Genomic DNA, 18,218 nt, shown 5'->3' with positions numbered 1-18,218 from the left:
TAAGATATTATTGGGTTTGTACTATAGTTATGGCACAACATCCATATTTTTTCGTAAGTTGTTCATTTGTCTTTTCTTCATATTTACGTGCGCCATTACTATTAAGATACGAACTTTCAGAAAAATTTTAAACTGGACTTTATATCACACATTTAATGGCGTAAATGATGAGACCCCGGACAATTTAAACGCTTTATACGGAAAAACCTACCTTGCGGGACCTCGTAAGCGAGTTTTACTGTTTTTTTTCTTTCCGTAAATAGTAAAACACCGTCACAATGCTTTCCAGCCAAATAACATGCTGCTGTTGAAGCTCGAAATTTTCGAGCCTAACAGTTTTTTCGAGCCGAGCTCGAGCTCGAGCTCGAGCTTGAGGTAAGTACTCGGCTTGAGCTCGATTTTCGAGTACTCGATATCCCTGAAACCCATACAAGCAGTTTATGCATAATAAATAAATAAAAAAACGCCGAATCCTTTGACGAATCCTATATCAGACCTGCCGAAGCTTCGAATCCCTAGGATTCGGCGGATATTGGATTCGGTCACCCCATCCCTAGGTAGTTATATATTGTGTTTTATTTGCATAGGTATTGTAACTGTGGTGGTTTTATAAATAGCTGGTGTCTCAATGTTAGTAAATGTTTTATGTACGTCTGTACAGTGCCAGCTAGTTACTATCTCGACTGCTTGGCTAGAATTCAAAGTCCACATGTAAAATTCTATAAATGTGTGTTCACAGACCAAAGTCGGCACTTCCCGCTCCAACTCGATGCAGAGTTTTGACGAAGCGCTGCGAGAAGCCGAAGGCACACGTAAAGGAAGTGTGGGAGCTGTTTCTCCTGCTGCAACTCCTACCATCCCAGAAGAGAAACCTCTTTCCTAAAACTTTCATTCTGTACACTTTATGCTGCAAAAATGTTTTCTCTTTTTTCCCCCAATTTCTTTTTTTTTTTTGCTTTAGTTGTTCTTTCTTAATTTTCTATCAACGTTTTATTTCTGTAATTTGATGCATTTTCATTTTTATCTCAAATTAAAGTAAAATGTTCCTGGTGTGTGTTCGCAGTTTCAAAGTTAAGTACTCCAGTTGAGTTCTATATTTTGTCTGGAGGCCATACACATTTATAGGAGAGGTCTAACAAAGCCTGAACTTTTATTTAACAATTTAAAATATTAGTTAAGTAGTTATCATCATGAAGCTATGAGTACACATGCTTAATCAAAGTCTGAGAAAATGGATTTCCTGGATAAGCCGTTCACTTATCTGTCAGAGTGACATTCTTTGCTTGTGGTGTATAACCTGTTTATTTTGAAGGGACATAATTTCAGCAACTGTTTTTTTATAACTGTTAAAAGCAAGACAGAGTTGTCTTATTGTCGTAACATATTACATGGTTATCCCTTAAAACTTATAATTTTTTAATGCAGATTAGACATTTGCTTGTTATATAATTGTGTATAAAAGAAGATTGTCATTGTGGGTCTTCCATGCAGGGCATTGTTAACATTCAACTGAACTGGATAAAAGCAGCATTATTTGTTACGTCAAGGTGTAACCAATTTTTTTGCATAATTTCAATAAATAGGTTTAGTTTCTTTAAGAGTTTGTCTTTCATTGGAGAAATTATTTTCTTTAAGACTCTTAACAGTTGTAATAGCTTTTGAGATTTTCACATTTTTAAAATCCACAGAACATGAATAATATTGTAGATTTACACCTTAGGTTTAAATTAGCTTCTGCTATAGTGTTTTACAGAGAGAGAGGTTGGACAAATTGCATTGTAGTCAAGTCAATTTTTAATTGTATTTCATTTAAAAATAAAACAGCAATGTTCAATTTTTGTGGGGAAAAAAAACTCAAATAATTAAGATGGATGTAATATTTACATCTTCTGTTAAATTACATCAAGATAAATTGAAATCATTTTTTTAAATGTGTTTCACCAATATCAGGAGGATATTCTTTGCAAAATGTTAGTTGGAAAATTAGTGTACAACTTTCGCTGAAAAAAATTATTGCATTTTCATTGCATGCGCATAATCGTCGCACCCATATTTTAGTGCGTCAAAATTTGAATAAAAAAAAAAACTCGCGCAAAACGTCGCACGATGTTTTTGGTCCCGCTATTAGATTCCGAGCGCTTTGTGTAGGTATCTTTTCCATATAAAACAATGTATTTTAAAGTATAAATCTATTATGAATATAAATCTAACATTACCACTTAATTAACGGAAATACGAAGTTGTCTGATGTGTAAATTTTCTTTTAAAGACGTTTTTAAACGTTATAACCTTTATCTGTTCGTCTGCGTCGCCGCGGTGTACCGTTTATAAAAATGTAGCCAGCGCTAGTTGGCATCATTCATTTTTGGTTATGTTGCTTCCCGTATAGAGCGCGCACACGTAGTCGAATATCGATATCTCGCAGATTCATGCAACGCGTGGTCTCTGTCGAGTGTTGAGTTAACTACATTTGATAGCCTGCACTCTTTCGTGTTATGTGTGTACTGCGATGATAGTTACGTGTTAGTTCACGTCTTATATTCAAGTCTGTCGTGTTAGGGTCACAGATTTTGTTTTTCTATTTAAAGTTGAAGAAAGGTTTTGTTGCATGACATATTAATATAAATTGTTTGGCGTGCTCTTGTATACTCCACTTTTTTTAATTAAATGTACTTTTCATGAATGGGTTTTGTTTTTATGAATAACTTTACCTAACAAAACAAAATTTTTTTCCGCATAATCGTCGCACCCCTACTTTTCAAACTTCATTTTAGTATAAAATGTGTGATGATTATACGATAAAACACGGTACTATGTAGGGTTACATACACCATCTAAGAATGAAAAGCATTATTCAAAGACAATTAGAATCTAATTTTAAAGTCTAAACAATTTTTAACTTAAGTCCTTTGAGTATCCAAGTTGTTTTGCAAAGAGTTTATAGACATTACAATTAATTTAAGAAATGTAAAGTGGTACCAAAGTTAACACTTGTTAGTTATTTAGAGCACATGTCATTTTCATTGTCTTTGTTGTAATGATGCACATTAAAAGAATTCTAAGAAGACATCAAAGATATTATAATGTAATATGTAATGCCAATATAAAATTAAATATTAAAGGAAATTTATGTACTCAAATAATGAAATATCTATACGTTTAGAAATTAGCTCAGTTGGTTAAAAAAAAATTCAGTATAATGTGCTTAATCATTTATAAAAATGAATTAAGAAGAAAGAATTACACCTAGTTGTTTTAAACATTTGAGAAAAATGCCCTGAGCAGATGACTGCTTCTTCATAGTCATAACTTTTTTTGGTAGAATACTTAATGTGCGGTCACTAGAGACAAGATTCAATGGTTTTGTTTTTAATTGTATTTAATTTTTTTTTTTAAAAAAAAGTATATTTCTGTGTTATTGGTGTTATTCATATATATTTTCATTATTAATTTTTCATGATACACGAGGGTAAAATGTTTCTTAATACTTATTTTACCAAAATATTGTATTTTAGACTTATACGTTATAGGTTTTTAGAACAGAATAATTTGCAGTGTGTCTAGGACGGATTTAAAAGAAATCAGAAGACATATGCATGTTTGAAAATGTACCATCAGGAAAAAAAAAAAAGTAGTTAATATGAGATACTATATATCACATAAGTAAAATTGTTTCCATCAATTTGGTCCATACATTTTGGTACAAACTTTATGCGTAAATAATGACAGTCATTAAATTTTTTAATATTAAAAAGTTTTTAGAGACTTGAAATAATATATATTTTGAATCTTGGTTATTTTATGATTTAACTTAAATCTCTGTGCTAAATTTACAAATTGCACAATTTAGAAGTACAAAAATAAAAAATAGAAATAAAATAAGGAACTAAATAAATCCATTCTGGTGTTTGCGTTCTTTTTTAATAGTGCTGTTACAGCATCATTACAAATCTATTTTCCCCCTCAGTTTTCTTTCAACTCACTGGAATATTAGAGCCATTAGCTAAAGTTATTGCAGAGCAGGGCTGATATATTAGACCATTCTCGGTAAAATTAAGTTAGCCGATAGCGTGGTTTTGATGTCCGTTTTAATTTTCTCTCAATTTATATTGATGAATGTAGTGGAAAATAAAAACCCTCCATATGAATAACCCCAAATAATCACAAAAGTTTTGGGAATTTTTTTTGTGCCTGACAAAAAAAAGTTGTTAAAATCGGGGCTAAACACAACCAAATTGGAGTTCAAAAAAATGAATGGGTCACCCACAATAGTTGACCAAATCAAACCAAACACTTTACCAAATCAGAGTAAAAACAATGTGTAGTAAGTAATCAACAATAAATAGTCAAAACCAAGAGAAATCCAAGTTTTAAGTACATGTTTTAATAATAGATGTGGGACATTAAATTGAAGTAAGATATCAAAAAACAAAATGCAAATTATTAGTGGCTGCCATTTAAAGCATTACTGTTTATTTCAAGACTTTTGTGAACAGTCCAGTTTCGATGCTTTTGTGACCTGTAGACTACCTGTGTATGAGTCATGAGTAGAAAGTCAAATTGAACTGTTTATCCTCTGTGATTCATTCATAAATATGTTATTGCTAAACTGCTTTGTTTTCCTACAAATGCTAGGTTAATGATTTCAGTTGGGAATACACAAATTTTTGATTAACATACTTATGTTAGATTAAATTTTTATGGTAGTAAGTTCATTATAATTGATGTATTAATGCCAATTAGTCACATTATTGTCTTTTAGTATAAAGTAGCTTTTCTAATATCTTTATGAAACTTGTAAATACTAGATGTATATAATAATGCTTTACACTAAACAAAATGTATTTCTGCTGAGTATCAGTTTCTGTGAATTATGGCAAATAATATCAAAGTTAAGGTTGGTAAAGTTAGGTCAGCTAAATAAGTACATATTTAATACATAGTTAATATGTAGTACATATTAATGTAAATTAATTAAGCTAACCAACCTTTCACTTTTATTATTATTCAACTTTTTTCCCAGAAGCTACTAATCTGCCTAATCCCAAACCAAAATAAACTTAAAATAGGTATTCTGATGTGGTGTATGGAATATTTGGAAAATAATTATTTTTGAATACCTATATTTTTTTAAAGATAGTGATGTCAACCCTTTACATAATTTATATATGAGAATGCACAAATGCTCTCATTTTTTTAATCATTTATCTGTTATGGAGAGGTGATTATACATTTTTTATTAACAGTTCTCTCAAAACAGTTTTGTTTAAAGGAATGTTGTGTGTTTCAAGGGGAAGAACCTAATTCTAATATATTGTATTTTCAGCAACTACTGTATTTACTCGCGTAAAGGCCCCCCCCCCCCTTTTTTTTTCTCTCCAAATTTTTGACTCCAAAAAAGAGGAGGGGGCCTAATACGCGAATTTGGAAGAAAAAATAGATTCTTCTTTTTTTCAGGTATGAAAAACTAACATTTAATAAAAGCAAAATGAAATACCGCCACAACTTATTTAAACGCCCATTAAATTTTGATTAAATGAAACAGCTGGCGGAACGACTGGCAAGTCGTGCGTCTTTGTTCTAATGAGGGAGGGTGGGGAGGCAGCGACGCAGCAGGAGAGAGGCGGAGGCGTCGCTTAACCTCCCTCCTGCCAGCTAGCCAGCCAACCAGACCCACTTCCCTTCCTCCTTCACTTCCCCTCTTCTTCCCCTCTCCTTCTCCGACAACTCTGCACATCAACACAGCGCGCGAGTCCAGCTTTCTTTATCTTTATGTCGTTTGAGATAGGACTAACTGCTTACGTCTGGCATGCCTCACGACGGTCCTACTGAGAAGGGACAAACTATAATACCAGTCTCTGCATCACTGCCGCTCACAATACATGGCTTGCTGTTTGATGCATGCCAAGCTGCCCTGCCCTCAGATAAACCCAGAAGAACACGTTTTTAAATTTTTTCTCAAAAATGTTTACAAAACAAGGAGTGGGGGCGTATACACGGGTGGGGCCTTTACGCGAGCAAATACGGTAATTAAACTACATCTACTTTGAAATAAAACAAAATTACATTAACGTAATGTTCACAGTAATAGTAATTAATTGGAGTGTAATATTTTAAGTCAGGGGTAAAAAAAGCCACCATGTAAGCCTAAATTCACATATGTACAAACACTTTGAAATCATTATATACGAGAAGTCAATAATCAACTTTTTTTTAAGTAATGAAATAAAGTCAGTCAGGCAGTAAACACAGAACATGAGTTTAAATATTTAAACCTTTGTGCATTAGCTATTTCAACATGAAATACTAGAATCATAAGTATTTTTTTTAATCATTAAACTTGAAAACATCAATTGTTTTATGCTTGTTAACCAGCCAACTAGTGCATTACCATGGTAAATAGACAAGGCTTCCAAAAGGTAACAAATTCGAAGCATCAGTAACACCAACTGCTTCAAATAGTATTAGGTTTAAGCTTCATAATTAAGATGCACTATGTAAGGCTGCTACACTTATGCACTTATGATGCGTAGATACATGATCAATTTTTTCACTCCCCGTCATAAGGCAACCTATCATAACAGTAAGGCGTCAGTTATGATCCATAATTGACCTACTGGTGGTTCTAATATGCTGGTACATATCTGAATTCAGCTCTGAGAAGCAAGTAGTCACGGTCTTCTGTGGAATAATTACTGAATGACGATTTGGAGATTTAGAAATTTACTGAAAATTTCAAAACGTACAGTTACAGTTCTCTGATCTTATTCTTTGCAGTAACCATATGGAGCCATCAGCTTCCTCAGAGAGTTTTTCATTAAGTTTTATTTGCTGGTGCACCTTGGAGGGGAAAAGTCGGTGTAGTTATGGGCAGGACAGTTTTCAGTTATTAACATATTTTCCTAGTTGTTTTTCATATCCTTGAGTGAACTTTAGGGCCATTCGTGAGAAACAAATTCATTTGTTTTCCATTTTCTCAGACCCATCACTACTTGAGCAAAGCAACATGGTGAACTGCTCTTTTTTGCATCCATTGCATGTTTCTGATTTTTGACCTCCAAATTTTTCCTTAAAGATTTATTGCTTGGTATAAAAGTTTTTATTTTTAATGATCAAATTTTTTTTTGCAGAACACAAATAGTGTCATGCGACAAGAATTTTTTTTTTCAATTCGGTTTGTTAAATTTGTAGACCTTGTATATTTTCTGTTTTATATAACATTTATTTATCTTAATTTCTTATATATATGTAGTTAATTTAACATATATTTTCATTTCCTTAGAAATGTTTCTTGTTTTGAGTTGTAATACAACTATGTAACATGCATCTTGATATGCAAGCAAACAAAGTCTAGATCCAAGCAATTACTTGCACAAACAAGTTTTACTTTGGTAAAGCTGTAAAGCTGTAAAGCTGTAAAGCTGTAGAGTTGAATTACTTTCATAATCTGTGGGTATTTATTTCCTTTTAATATGTGTTGTACGAAGATGTCAATTTTTTTTAATGTTAATGAAGTACGTATTGGTTAAAAATTAAAATCAATTTGTGCCTTACAGAGTTCAAGGAGTTTTTTGTAAAAGAAGTGAGTTGTGTCTTGAGTTTTTTTGTATGTAAGGACACAATTGGTTTTGGCTTCAGTGTGGTTTCAAATTGTAAATAATTATTTCATTTTTTTTTTTAAATTTATAATTGTGGGGGGAAAAATATTTCTTGCTCTTCTGTACAGACCACACCAGTCCATTAAAATGTAATCTCAGTGCTTGACTTAATCATTTGTGAAATTTAATTTTCATGTCATTAATAACTTTTTTGAATATTAATTAAAATCTTTTAGTTTAAATCATATGCTTCTTAGTTTTTATGCAGCTCTCATATATACAGTGCCTTTTATTAGTCTGGTCATAATTGCATGCAAATATACATAGTAATTTTCGATAATGTTAAGAATTTAAAACTGCAAATTTATAACATCAGTCTTGAAGGATGTAGTTGGCAGCAGTATGTTGTTAGCGAGTGGTGTTAATTGTTAGGCGACGTGCAGATAGTTAAGTAATTTGAAGACCTAATTACTTTTTTGTTGACTGTTACTTAAGAGTTTAAAACTTAAGTAAAATTGTTTTAGAAATATGTTTAGTGTTAATTTTTTCCTAAATTAGTATTTATTAATAAACATCTGTGAACTTATTAAAATGTCTTGCATAATTATTGTGTTATATACATACACACAATAGCTAAGGGTAGGTTGTGTTTATAATAGTTGGAAATTTGCATATAGTAGTGTGATAAAATTATAGATTGGTGTGTTGGAAATTAAATTAAAAGTAGTAAGAACACACAATATAGCCTTATAACGGTTGATTTTTATAGACGTAGATAATATTATTTAGATTAAATAATGTAATTTTTTTTAATCATTAATTGCTTGTTTTTGCATTACTGCTGATGTTACTACACGTGTTATATATTTTTGGATCAGATTTCAGTGTGCATATTGAAGCCAAATTTAATAAATTAATTCATCGGATTGTATGCTATTGTAAAAATACATATCATTATGTCATTTACTAATTTATTTTTGCATAGGATCTACAATAAAAAAAAAACCAAACCAAACCAAACCAAACCAAACCAAACACACAGATTCAGTTCAATTTGAAACATATAGACATAAAGTCTGATAATATGATCATTTAAACAGATCTATTGTATTTACTCCTATAACCAGTTGGTTACCCTTGTATGATAACAAGTCTTGTTCATGGTTTTGCTGTTAATGCAACTTAAAATAAAATTTCTGCCAATATTTAACAAAATGTAATACCAAATTTCTCGCAAATTTATTTTCTCCATTTTCAAAGTACAATAGCAATAATATTTTTTTCTGCATAGTTATCCTAAGAGAAATGGGTAAATTTAAATAATTGCTGGGCACTGATATTAGCAAATTATTAGCAGCAATTATAAAACAGCAATTCTTTAAATATTTTTAATTTAAAACTGTTGAAAACATAATTTTTGACTAATTCAAGATTGCATAATTTCAATTCCTGGGCAGTGAAAAAAATGTTTACAGGTCCATAGAATTTTTATAGTAGACCTGTGCAAATACTCAAATTCCTTAAATTGAATATGAATAGTTTATTATTCATATTAAATTCGACTTTGAATGAATACTAACACTTCAAAAAAACAAATATTTAATTGGCTAAGAATATTTGACACAGCATAACTCATGAGTTTGTTGTATATAAATGTTTACTATTGAGGTTAAGTCATATGTTTTAATGAGTCAGATTTTTAACGATACCCCATCATAAAAGACTCGAAAGATTCTCTGAATTTTAAACAAACGACAAGTATTGTCTCTGAAAACAGGAGAAAAAAATCACGTGGACGATTCAAAAGACAAACTACATATATTTGTGACATTTCAAACTTGAAAACAATCTATTGTTTGTATTAATTTTGTCACACATACCAGTATTGGAAAAAAAATTAACAAACTTCAATGAAACTGGACTACAACACAACACAATACATGGACATTGTTTTGCGGTAGCCACCAAAATAGTGAACGTGATAGTTGCAATTGATCTATCATCATGTGACACACTAGTAACTTAATTGCTGTATGTACCTATGATGAAATAGATGTTTCAACTTGAAAACAAAACAATCTGGATCTAGATTCCAGAGGAAATATACATAAAATGTGTTTTTTTTTTTTTTTTTTTTTTTAAATATTGTTGAACAAAATACAGTTTTCCTGGCTGCCATTAACAATGAAAACATGTGTATAACTAGGGTTTAAATATGTAAATAAGAGCTCATTTTATTATTAATTTGTGAATACACAATTAAAAAATTCAAGTTTCTTGTGAAATGGATTACGTTGGCACGCACTTTCTCAAAAAATTTTTAACTAACATGTATAATTATTGTAGCTGACTAAACACAACCAACCTTTCACTTAAGTATTATTTGTCTAATTTCCCAGAAGACACTACACTACATATTCACTATTTTTGTGCTCTATGTATTTCTTCTGTGATATGAAAGAAAAAAAAAATTAGTGGTACGTATTCTTACTGTCATCATTACAATTCTAATTTATTGTTCGTATTCAAAAATAACTTGGTATTCATATTCAATTTGAACTAAAGTATATATTTGCACAGGCCTACCATTTAGTCAATGTAAAGACATGTTTAGTTGGATTTTTAATTCATACAATTTAAAATAAAATGCTTATAATGTCTAGTAGAACATGCTAGATTTCTGCAGATGCTACCTATTCTCTTTTGAATAGAGGAAAGGAAACTTTACAGCTTTGAGACAAAGAAATGAACTCTCCCGGTCAAACTAGTCATTCCTTTGCCTCCCATCAGGCAGAGAGGAGTGGCCACAAGCAGGGAATGTCCAGTTCTGGCCATCCTAAATCCCTGTTTGTTTCTATAGTTTATAAGGCTGCACATAGCTCGTTCTGGATACATGTAGCAAGACCTTTTCAGTTCAGCTGCTAGATTGTTTTTCCTTTTTTGTGCATGTCTATGTTATGTGTGCACATGTGCGTGCGTGATGTTTCATAGTTGTCGAAGAAGAGGTAGGCTGTGTCGCTACATAAAATTGCATGTGCATCATTATCTGAGAAAATGCTTTCATTGAGGAAGTACATTGAAACAATATTCTGCAGCAGTCATTTGTAAAAGTTTGTTGATAAAATTATGAGACAATTTTGTATTACCAATTGTGAACTGAATGGGGCTGTCTGATTGGTTTCCTGTCTGTACCAGAGTTCATCATGGTCCAGGGATGCTTTTTATTTGAAACTGTTATTATCTATAAAAAAAACTATATAAAATAAAATTGTTGGTATTTTTAAACACTTCATATAAAACAATTACAAATTATTTTAAAAGTTGAATTATAACATTTTAAAGCATATATTTTCAGCTTAAAAAGTCATGGTTCAGTTTGGTTCGAGAAATTATCCCTTGGGTTTGGTTTGGTTTAGTTTGAAGCTATGTGATTAAGGTTAACCTAACTTAACTAAATTTAAAATTATTATTGATAAAAGTATTGCTAAGCTTACTCTTAAAACTTAACTTTTAACCATAACTAAGTAGTGAGACTTTATCAGCAAAAACATTCCTTTCGAAAGAAAAATATTCTTCTCAAAGCAGTTAAAATTAGACCCAAAAATTTGTGCAATTTATCTTAATATCAGATTGTAATTTACCACAAAAATTATGAAATAAGTCTATTATTAACATTTTTATATTTAGTTATATGTATTGTAAATGTGCTCCAATTTTTGCATTTGTGCTAATTCAGCATGGAAATAAAGCCCCTAATGAGTATATTTATTTAAATTTTGCCACATATTTTGTGATGTATTTGTAGCCCAATTCTTCTTCACTCCCTTTCTTTTCCCCATTTTTTTTTTCAATCAAGAAAATGTATATACAATTTAGACATTTCTGAAAGGAACAAGTTTTTGGTCGATTTCCCAGTGGTAAGAATTTTTGTTGTAGTGATAAGCTGAGTGAACGGTATTTAACCATGTACAACTCTGTAAATACCATCAACAGCTTTTCCATTTCATAAAATTTGTGCCGAGTAGTAACGTACACTATACACATGACAGTGTGATGACTTAAACCCCATCCTAAAATTGAGCATTGTATTTTACACTATCAGGCTTGTAGATAGCTGGCAGAACGTACTGTAGGCAAGTCACCCGGCCAATTTTTAATTGACAACTATTATTTAAATGCCTTCTTAAACAGCTGTCAATACGTATTCAGCATTTTGTTGACCAGTTTCTCCTTAAGTCACCTATCACTATCTTGTTAAATGTGTAAATGTTTTGGGATCTGTTATGTATAAGTGCAGTGTAAGAAATACATACAATCCATTTGTGGTTCAAGTGTAATATGCATGTGCATTTCTGCTATACCTGCGAGCGAAGTTGTCCTGACAGCCAGCTGCATGTGGTGGCATTAAATTGTTACATGTCTACCAACAGCGAAGGGCCAAACTGGTAGACACCATAGATATATTTGAAATACAAGGTAAATTGATAATTAACAATACACAAGAAGCACTACCATAAAATGTAATAATTACAACTGTTGTACGTATAAAAACTTGGATAACTGATCAACTATTGGTCAGATCATTGACATTAAGTTGCTTTCGTGAACATTGGAGGGTGTCCAAGCATATGAGTGTGCCAAGTAAATCTTTGTGATAGCTAAACTATCCTGGAATACTCCTAAAAATTAATAATCACAATTTTAAAAATGTGTTATAATCTTGAGATTTCAACATTGTTAACCCAATATTCTCCATAGTTTTTTATCGCAGCTCAGTGGTTAAATGCATGATGTCATAAGATTCTACCAGGGCTGGCAACGTCTGCATTATTTATTACATACTAAGTGTTTTTCCTTCAGTTCGTTGTTGCACCATTGTAAGTCCTACTTACTAACCATCATTTGTGGTCAAGCACCATTTCCGCAATGTTTTGGGCGTATAGAATATGGTGATGGCGAGGTAAAAAAGTGACCACCCACTAGTCAATACTTTTTTTGAACTTTTTTATACAACTTATGCATATTAACTCTTTGAAGCATAACTAAAATCTAATTTTATTGACTACCTATGCACAGAATATTTTTTGAAAAAACTTTTTTCCCTTTCTGAAAATTTGAGCACTTATTTACAGTTATATCAATTACAAATACATAAAAAAAATTTTTGGTGTTTTATTTGACACTATTTTTAATAAAATATTGTGGTTATTGTAGATAACCACCATGCATTAGGTGACTTTGTCATGGTGGTTATCAATGGTAACCACTTACGCCCAAATAAACCAATTTGTGCACAGTTTTATCAGTTATGTACTTATAAACTTATAATTCATTAGAATTTGTAAAACATATATGTGCAACACATAGATTAGCTGGAATTAAATAATTGTTGTGCTAAACAAAAATTTAAAAAATTACTTAACTTAAAAATAATACACTTGCCCTTTGTAACATAGAATGAGATCTGTCAAGTACTTTACATTACCTACATAACATTTACTTCACAGTATTTTAAAAATAAACATTATGTATACGTATTAGGACATGGTGTTCTAAACTGGAAAGTGAAGCAGCTACATCTGGGTAGGCACATAAAATTGACCTGAAAAACGTACACTGCATGTTGAGCTTACATCAGCACTAATTTTTGTGAAAGTCTTGGAAGCAATTTTTGTCTTTCCTCAAACACAATGGAACCTTGCAGGTATTGCACATCCAAATTGTCCTTACTGGATGCTTCTTCGTGCTGCACTTTGCACATCATTTAGATGATGAATGTTGTGGTTGATGGTCGGCACTCTGTAGTCGTATACACTTGTCGACTGTCGGTTTGTGGCCCTTTATCTCAATGATACGCTTCTGTCCCCTATCTTTTGGTGAGCATATAGTTGATTTCAAAATCAGCGAGTCATATAGTGACCTTCGAAAATTCTTGTTACTCAGCTTTTCTTGGCAGGTTTGTTTGTGAATGATAAACGCATTGGTGATAGCTGCATCAACAAAGTGAAAAAAAAAAAAAAGCCTCATATACCATTTTTTACTTTTTCTATCTACCTGATAATCATTCTTGAGACGGTCAAAGTTGTCAACGTAATTCATATTATGGTTGTAGTATTTCAAGATTTGTGGACAATGCACCTCTGAGACAGATCCATCCCTTTCCTTTCGTTGCACAACAGTCACATTGTTCGGATCATGGTAATTAGAAATCAAATTTACTACCCTTTTATCCTTCCACCTAAACATTATAATGTCCTTTTCAGTTTGTTTCCAGTCAAAGTCCCCTCTATTCAACTCTTTATCTTCTTTCAAGGATGGCAAATTTTTTCGTGATTGATTTAGAGTACCACAACAAAATATTTGACTTTCTTTTAGTGAGACCATCAAGTCAAAACTGCTGAAATAATTATCGATGTACAGATAGATGGTGGCCCTTGCCACCAAAATCTTCACAAAGCTCAAGAACTACACGAGCTGCTAAGCCATGTTCAACTTGATTCACACTTTTGCCAGTGTACACTTGGAATCTGAGGTTGTATCCAGATGAATCACATAACATCCATATCTTGAAACCTCTTTTTATAGATTTATCCCTCATGTACTGTTTCAAGGTTGATCTACCCTTAAACTTCACCATTGCTTCGTCAACCACGAGTTTTTGATGAACATGGTGGTTTTCTGAAAAAGCCTTTTGGATAGAGTTTAGGATGGGCCTAATTTTGTACAGCCGATCATAATCTTGCTGACCAAACTTTGGTTGCACTGTGTTGTCATTGAAATGTACATGGCTTAGTAGCCAGCCAAACCTGTTTACTGTCATGACATCTGAAATATAGTAGTCATGAAAGTCTGGTTTTGACGACCAGTAATCGCGATAACTAGGTAAAACTTTCATGCCCGTGTATATATTTATTCCAATAAAAGCCCTTATTTCATCGGAATTTGTTGGTTTGAAAGTTTTCCCTGCCTGTGTGGCATATAAGTTAGTTTGAAATGCAATATGTTCATATAATTCACTATCAATAAATTGTGAAAATATTGTTACGGGGTCGTGTTCTGGGAGATGTAATATCTTATGAGGGTCCTTGCCTCTCTGTAAAATTAGGAAGCGTATCAAAATTCCTCTCAGCTTGATCCCAAACAGGTGGAGTTACTACAGAAGACTTTCTCGACCAAGATTTACTAGAACATGGCATAGATGTGCTAGCAGAAACATGATCAAAACTTTTTGCATTTGATTGTTGCACTATAAGAGTTTGATTACTAGTTTTCATGGCTGCAGGAATATCATATGAATCATTATCTGAACTAATGTCCGAGGATGACAATGACGCTGATATTTGAAATGTCTTTTCTATACTAAAGGATGGATCTGCATCAGAATCATCATTACTTATATCACTTTCTGAACTTGAAGGTATTTCTACATAACATTGTTTTCTCCTTCTAGAACTTTTTCTCTTTGGACGCATTATAGAACAGTGCGAAAAGAAATACTGTAAAATGTATATATAGGCTGACGTACTGTATCATTAGCACGGTGTTCACTGTTGCTAACCACCAAAAAATAAGTTATAAAATATAAATTAGTCAATCAAGATTGCGTGTAAATTAATAAAATAGCTTTATAAAGACTATTTACTAGTACAATTGTTTTATACTGAACAATTGTAACACTATTACCACAATAACTTGTATCTAAACACAGCGTAACAAAATATATCGTCACTAATATTGGAAACCACGAAGAACTGAACAGTAACCTCGCGAGGCTCAGAAGTGCATTTGCATGCGATCTAGCGGCATTTCACGGAACTAGTAAAAGTGGTTAGCGGCGGATACCACCGTGCATACCTGCCAACTTTCCAAGATGAAAATTAGGAAGACATTTCAAAATGTTAATTTTTCGCGTAAAGGACACGCGGCAATTTTTACTCCATGCCACAAAAATTACTGTGATTAAAAATAATTCTAGAAGCAATGCTAAATAGCCTAAACCAACCATTTATCACATAAATATGATGTAAATTAACAGAAAAGTATATAAACAGTTGTTTCATTGTCTTTTAACTTAATTTGAGGTTGAGCATTGCGATTTCAAAGAGGAGGCTGTCGCCTTCTTCGCTTTCTTCAAAAATTCTGCATTATAATTCTGTTCGTAACATACACCAGTTTGTCTTGACTTGAGGATAGAAATTGCTTCCAGAGTTTCATTTGACATTGATGACCTGAACTGTGTTCGATTCTTCTTAATTAAGCTGAAAGTATGCTCACACTCTGCGTTACTGTGTGGGATGGATAAGATTGATAACATTACTCTAGCTATCCGATTATACTTTGCCACTCCATCTACTCCTCGAATACTGGCTAACTGAGACCATTTTATATCTTCACTTACTTCTGTTGCACAAATATCTGAAATGTCGTTGACCTGAAGAGTTGTGAACTGCTTTTGTATTTCGTCTATAGCAGCATCTTGTGTTTCCCCTTCCTTTATAGCAAGCATAATAGGAAATAATTCCACAAAATAATGGACAGAAGAAAAGCTGGCATTCTCAATGTTACTGAGTCTAGCAACTTCTGCATGTTTCAATACCTCATCTTTTAAAGGAAACTTGTTGACAATGTAATCGCAAGCTAAGACAAAGTACTTACGAACCAAGAGAGAGCCACCTTGTACTAACGTGTTTCAAAATATTTTTTGCTTCCTTATTATGAAGCTCTTGGAATTTGTGGAATCTGTCTATTCTCTTTGCACTTTTTTCTAAGTAATAGAATATATCCACAAGTATTTCATCTATTTTTATGGGTAAACCCCCTACAGCTTTTTCGGCAGCCAGATTAATTAGATGGCAAATGCATCCTACAACTATGAGATCATTTTGCTTTTCTTTTAATACAGCTGCAACGCCGTTCTTGCGACCTACCATTACAGCTGCATTATCACAACACAATGCTATACAATTCTTAACAGGTACTTTCTTGAGTTCAAACTGTGAAAGCACTAAGTTCCCTATATTACGTCCGGTGGAATCACCCTCCAATGCAGAAATGGACAAAACTGTGTTAACAATTTTCTGCTGCTTTTCATCATAGAATGTGACAACAATCGGGTAAAGTTTCGCATTTGAGTCGTTACTACCATCAGTAGCAACAGCAAATGGTCCATTTTGTAAACAATGGACCAGGTCTTCTGTTTTATCAGAAGCCATTTCACTTACAATAGCTGCAGTTTTAGTTCTGGCACACCCGTACTTTTTGGCTATCTCTGAGTTTGGAAACATTTTCCGCAGCAATGCACCTGCATGATCTGCAGCAGTCAAAGGTATATTATGCTCTACCAAAAAGGCCGTAAACAGGCACTCTGCTTTTATCATGTCTAAGTCGGCATTTCCCGTTTTGACAAAAAAAGTTGATATTTTCTGGCTTTCTTCCTGGCATTTTACATTTGCGGCATGTTTGGCGCTTCGACAATGAACCGTTATGTCCGTTTTCCCACCATGTGCAATATTTATGTCGGAATGACAAACTGTACAGTAAGCAAATATGTCACCCTTTACAGACTTCTTAATAAAAGAGAATTCAACACTGTACTGTTCTCTAAATACTTGATTATACACTTTCTGTTTTTTCGTAGTACTCATTTTTACCGAATTTAAATCAAACAATAACCTGAGAAACAGATTAACGGCTTACCTAACAAAAAACTTGTGCCTCAAAGGCCGAAACCATAATGAATAAAGAAACTAAACGTAACAATACCAAATTACTGCACAAATGGTATACTGCTACATTAAAAAAGTCTTTAAATCAAATTACATCACGCATGAATTAACTCCGCTAAAACACAGCCATCTCAACTGCAACTAATGAAAACAGAAAACTATCAGCATCAACAAACGGGATAAAACAAACGATACAACAGTATCGACACATACTCAAATGTAAATATATCGTTTCCTAAGGTTCACATCGATATATCGATTAAAATACTCGAGATAAATCGTTCTGTTACGCAGAACTTATTCAAAGTTGTGGAAAATTCGTACAAAATAACACTTGTCCGTAAAATTGTACAACGAAGCTATTTTTCGTACATTTTCCGGGAAAATCGTACAAGTTGGCAGGTATGCACCGTGCATTCGTAGCAGGCAGAAATAAGTTCAAGTAGTTATCGCTGCTAACCACCATGCTTGTATGACCAAAATTTATGTGGTCACCACCACTGACCACCATGCTTCAAAGAGTTAAACACTGAAGGTTAATAAAATTATGTTATTACTAGTTATTGTTTCAACTTATTCTTACAATAGCTTTCAATACATAGCTCATTCCATTGGTTAGGTTATTTTACACGCAGTAGGAATATAAATTTTTATTTATACCCCTATCATGTTTTTTTCCCATTCTTTTAAGCAAAATTTTGGTAATTACTTGGTGAAATTTTGTACACTTTACATTCAAAATAAGACAAATATAACTGTCTATGTACATCTAATTAAGGAAACAAAACTACTCTCATCTCCCACACAACAGTACTACCTACTTTAAATTTCTGAAATCAAACATAACATTTTTGTATTTGAGTTACTCTAAATAAAAGCCCCTTACACTCCTTAC

The 18,218-nt window shown here is 32.6% G+C and overlaps 1 protein-coding gene across 4 annotated transcripts in view; it reads left to right on the top strand.

Annotated features, from left to right (window-relative positions):
* The window catches only part of LOC134529088 (tumor protein D54), a 73,836-nt gene extending 61,907 nt beyond the window's left edge, over nucleotides 1-11,929 (top strand). For all 4 annotated transcript variants that reach the window (XM_063362808.1, XM_063362807.1, XM_063362806.1 and 1 more), the window contains one exon: nucleotides 740-11,929. In XM_063362808.1, coding sequence (XP_063218878.1) covers nucleotides 740-883 — 144 coding nt within the window. In that variant the 3' untranslated portion in view covers nucleotides 884-11,929. The remainder of the gene's footprint in view (nucleotides 1-739) is intronic.
* Nucleotides 11,930-18,218: the final 6,289 nt, after the last annotated feature.

Source organism: Bacillus rossius, chromosome 2 (genome assembly GCF_032445375.1).
Source record: "Bacillus rossius redtenbacheri isolate Brsri chromosome 2, Brsri_v3, whole genome shotgun sequence".
Classification (NCBI taxonomy): domain Eukaryota; kingdom Metazoa; phylum Arthropoda; class Insecta; order Phasmatodea; family Bacillidae; genus Bacillus; species Bacillus rossius.
The sequence above is the reverse complement of the archived record's forward strand: the minus strand, read 5'-3'. Positions and strand labels throughout refer to the sequence as shown.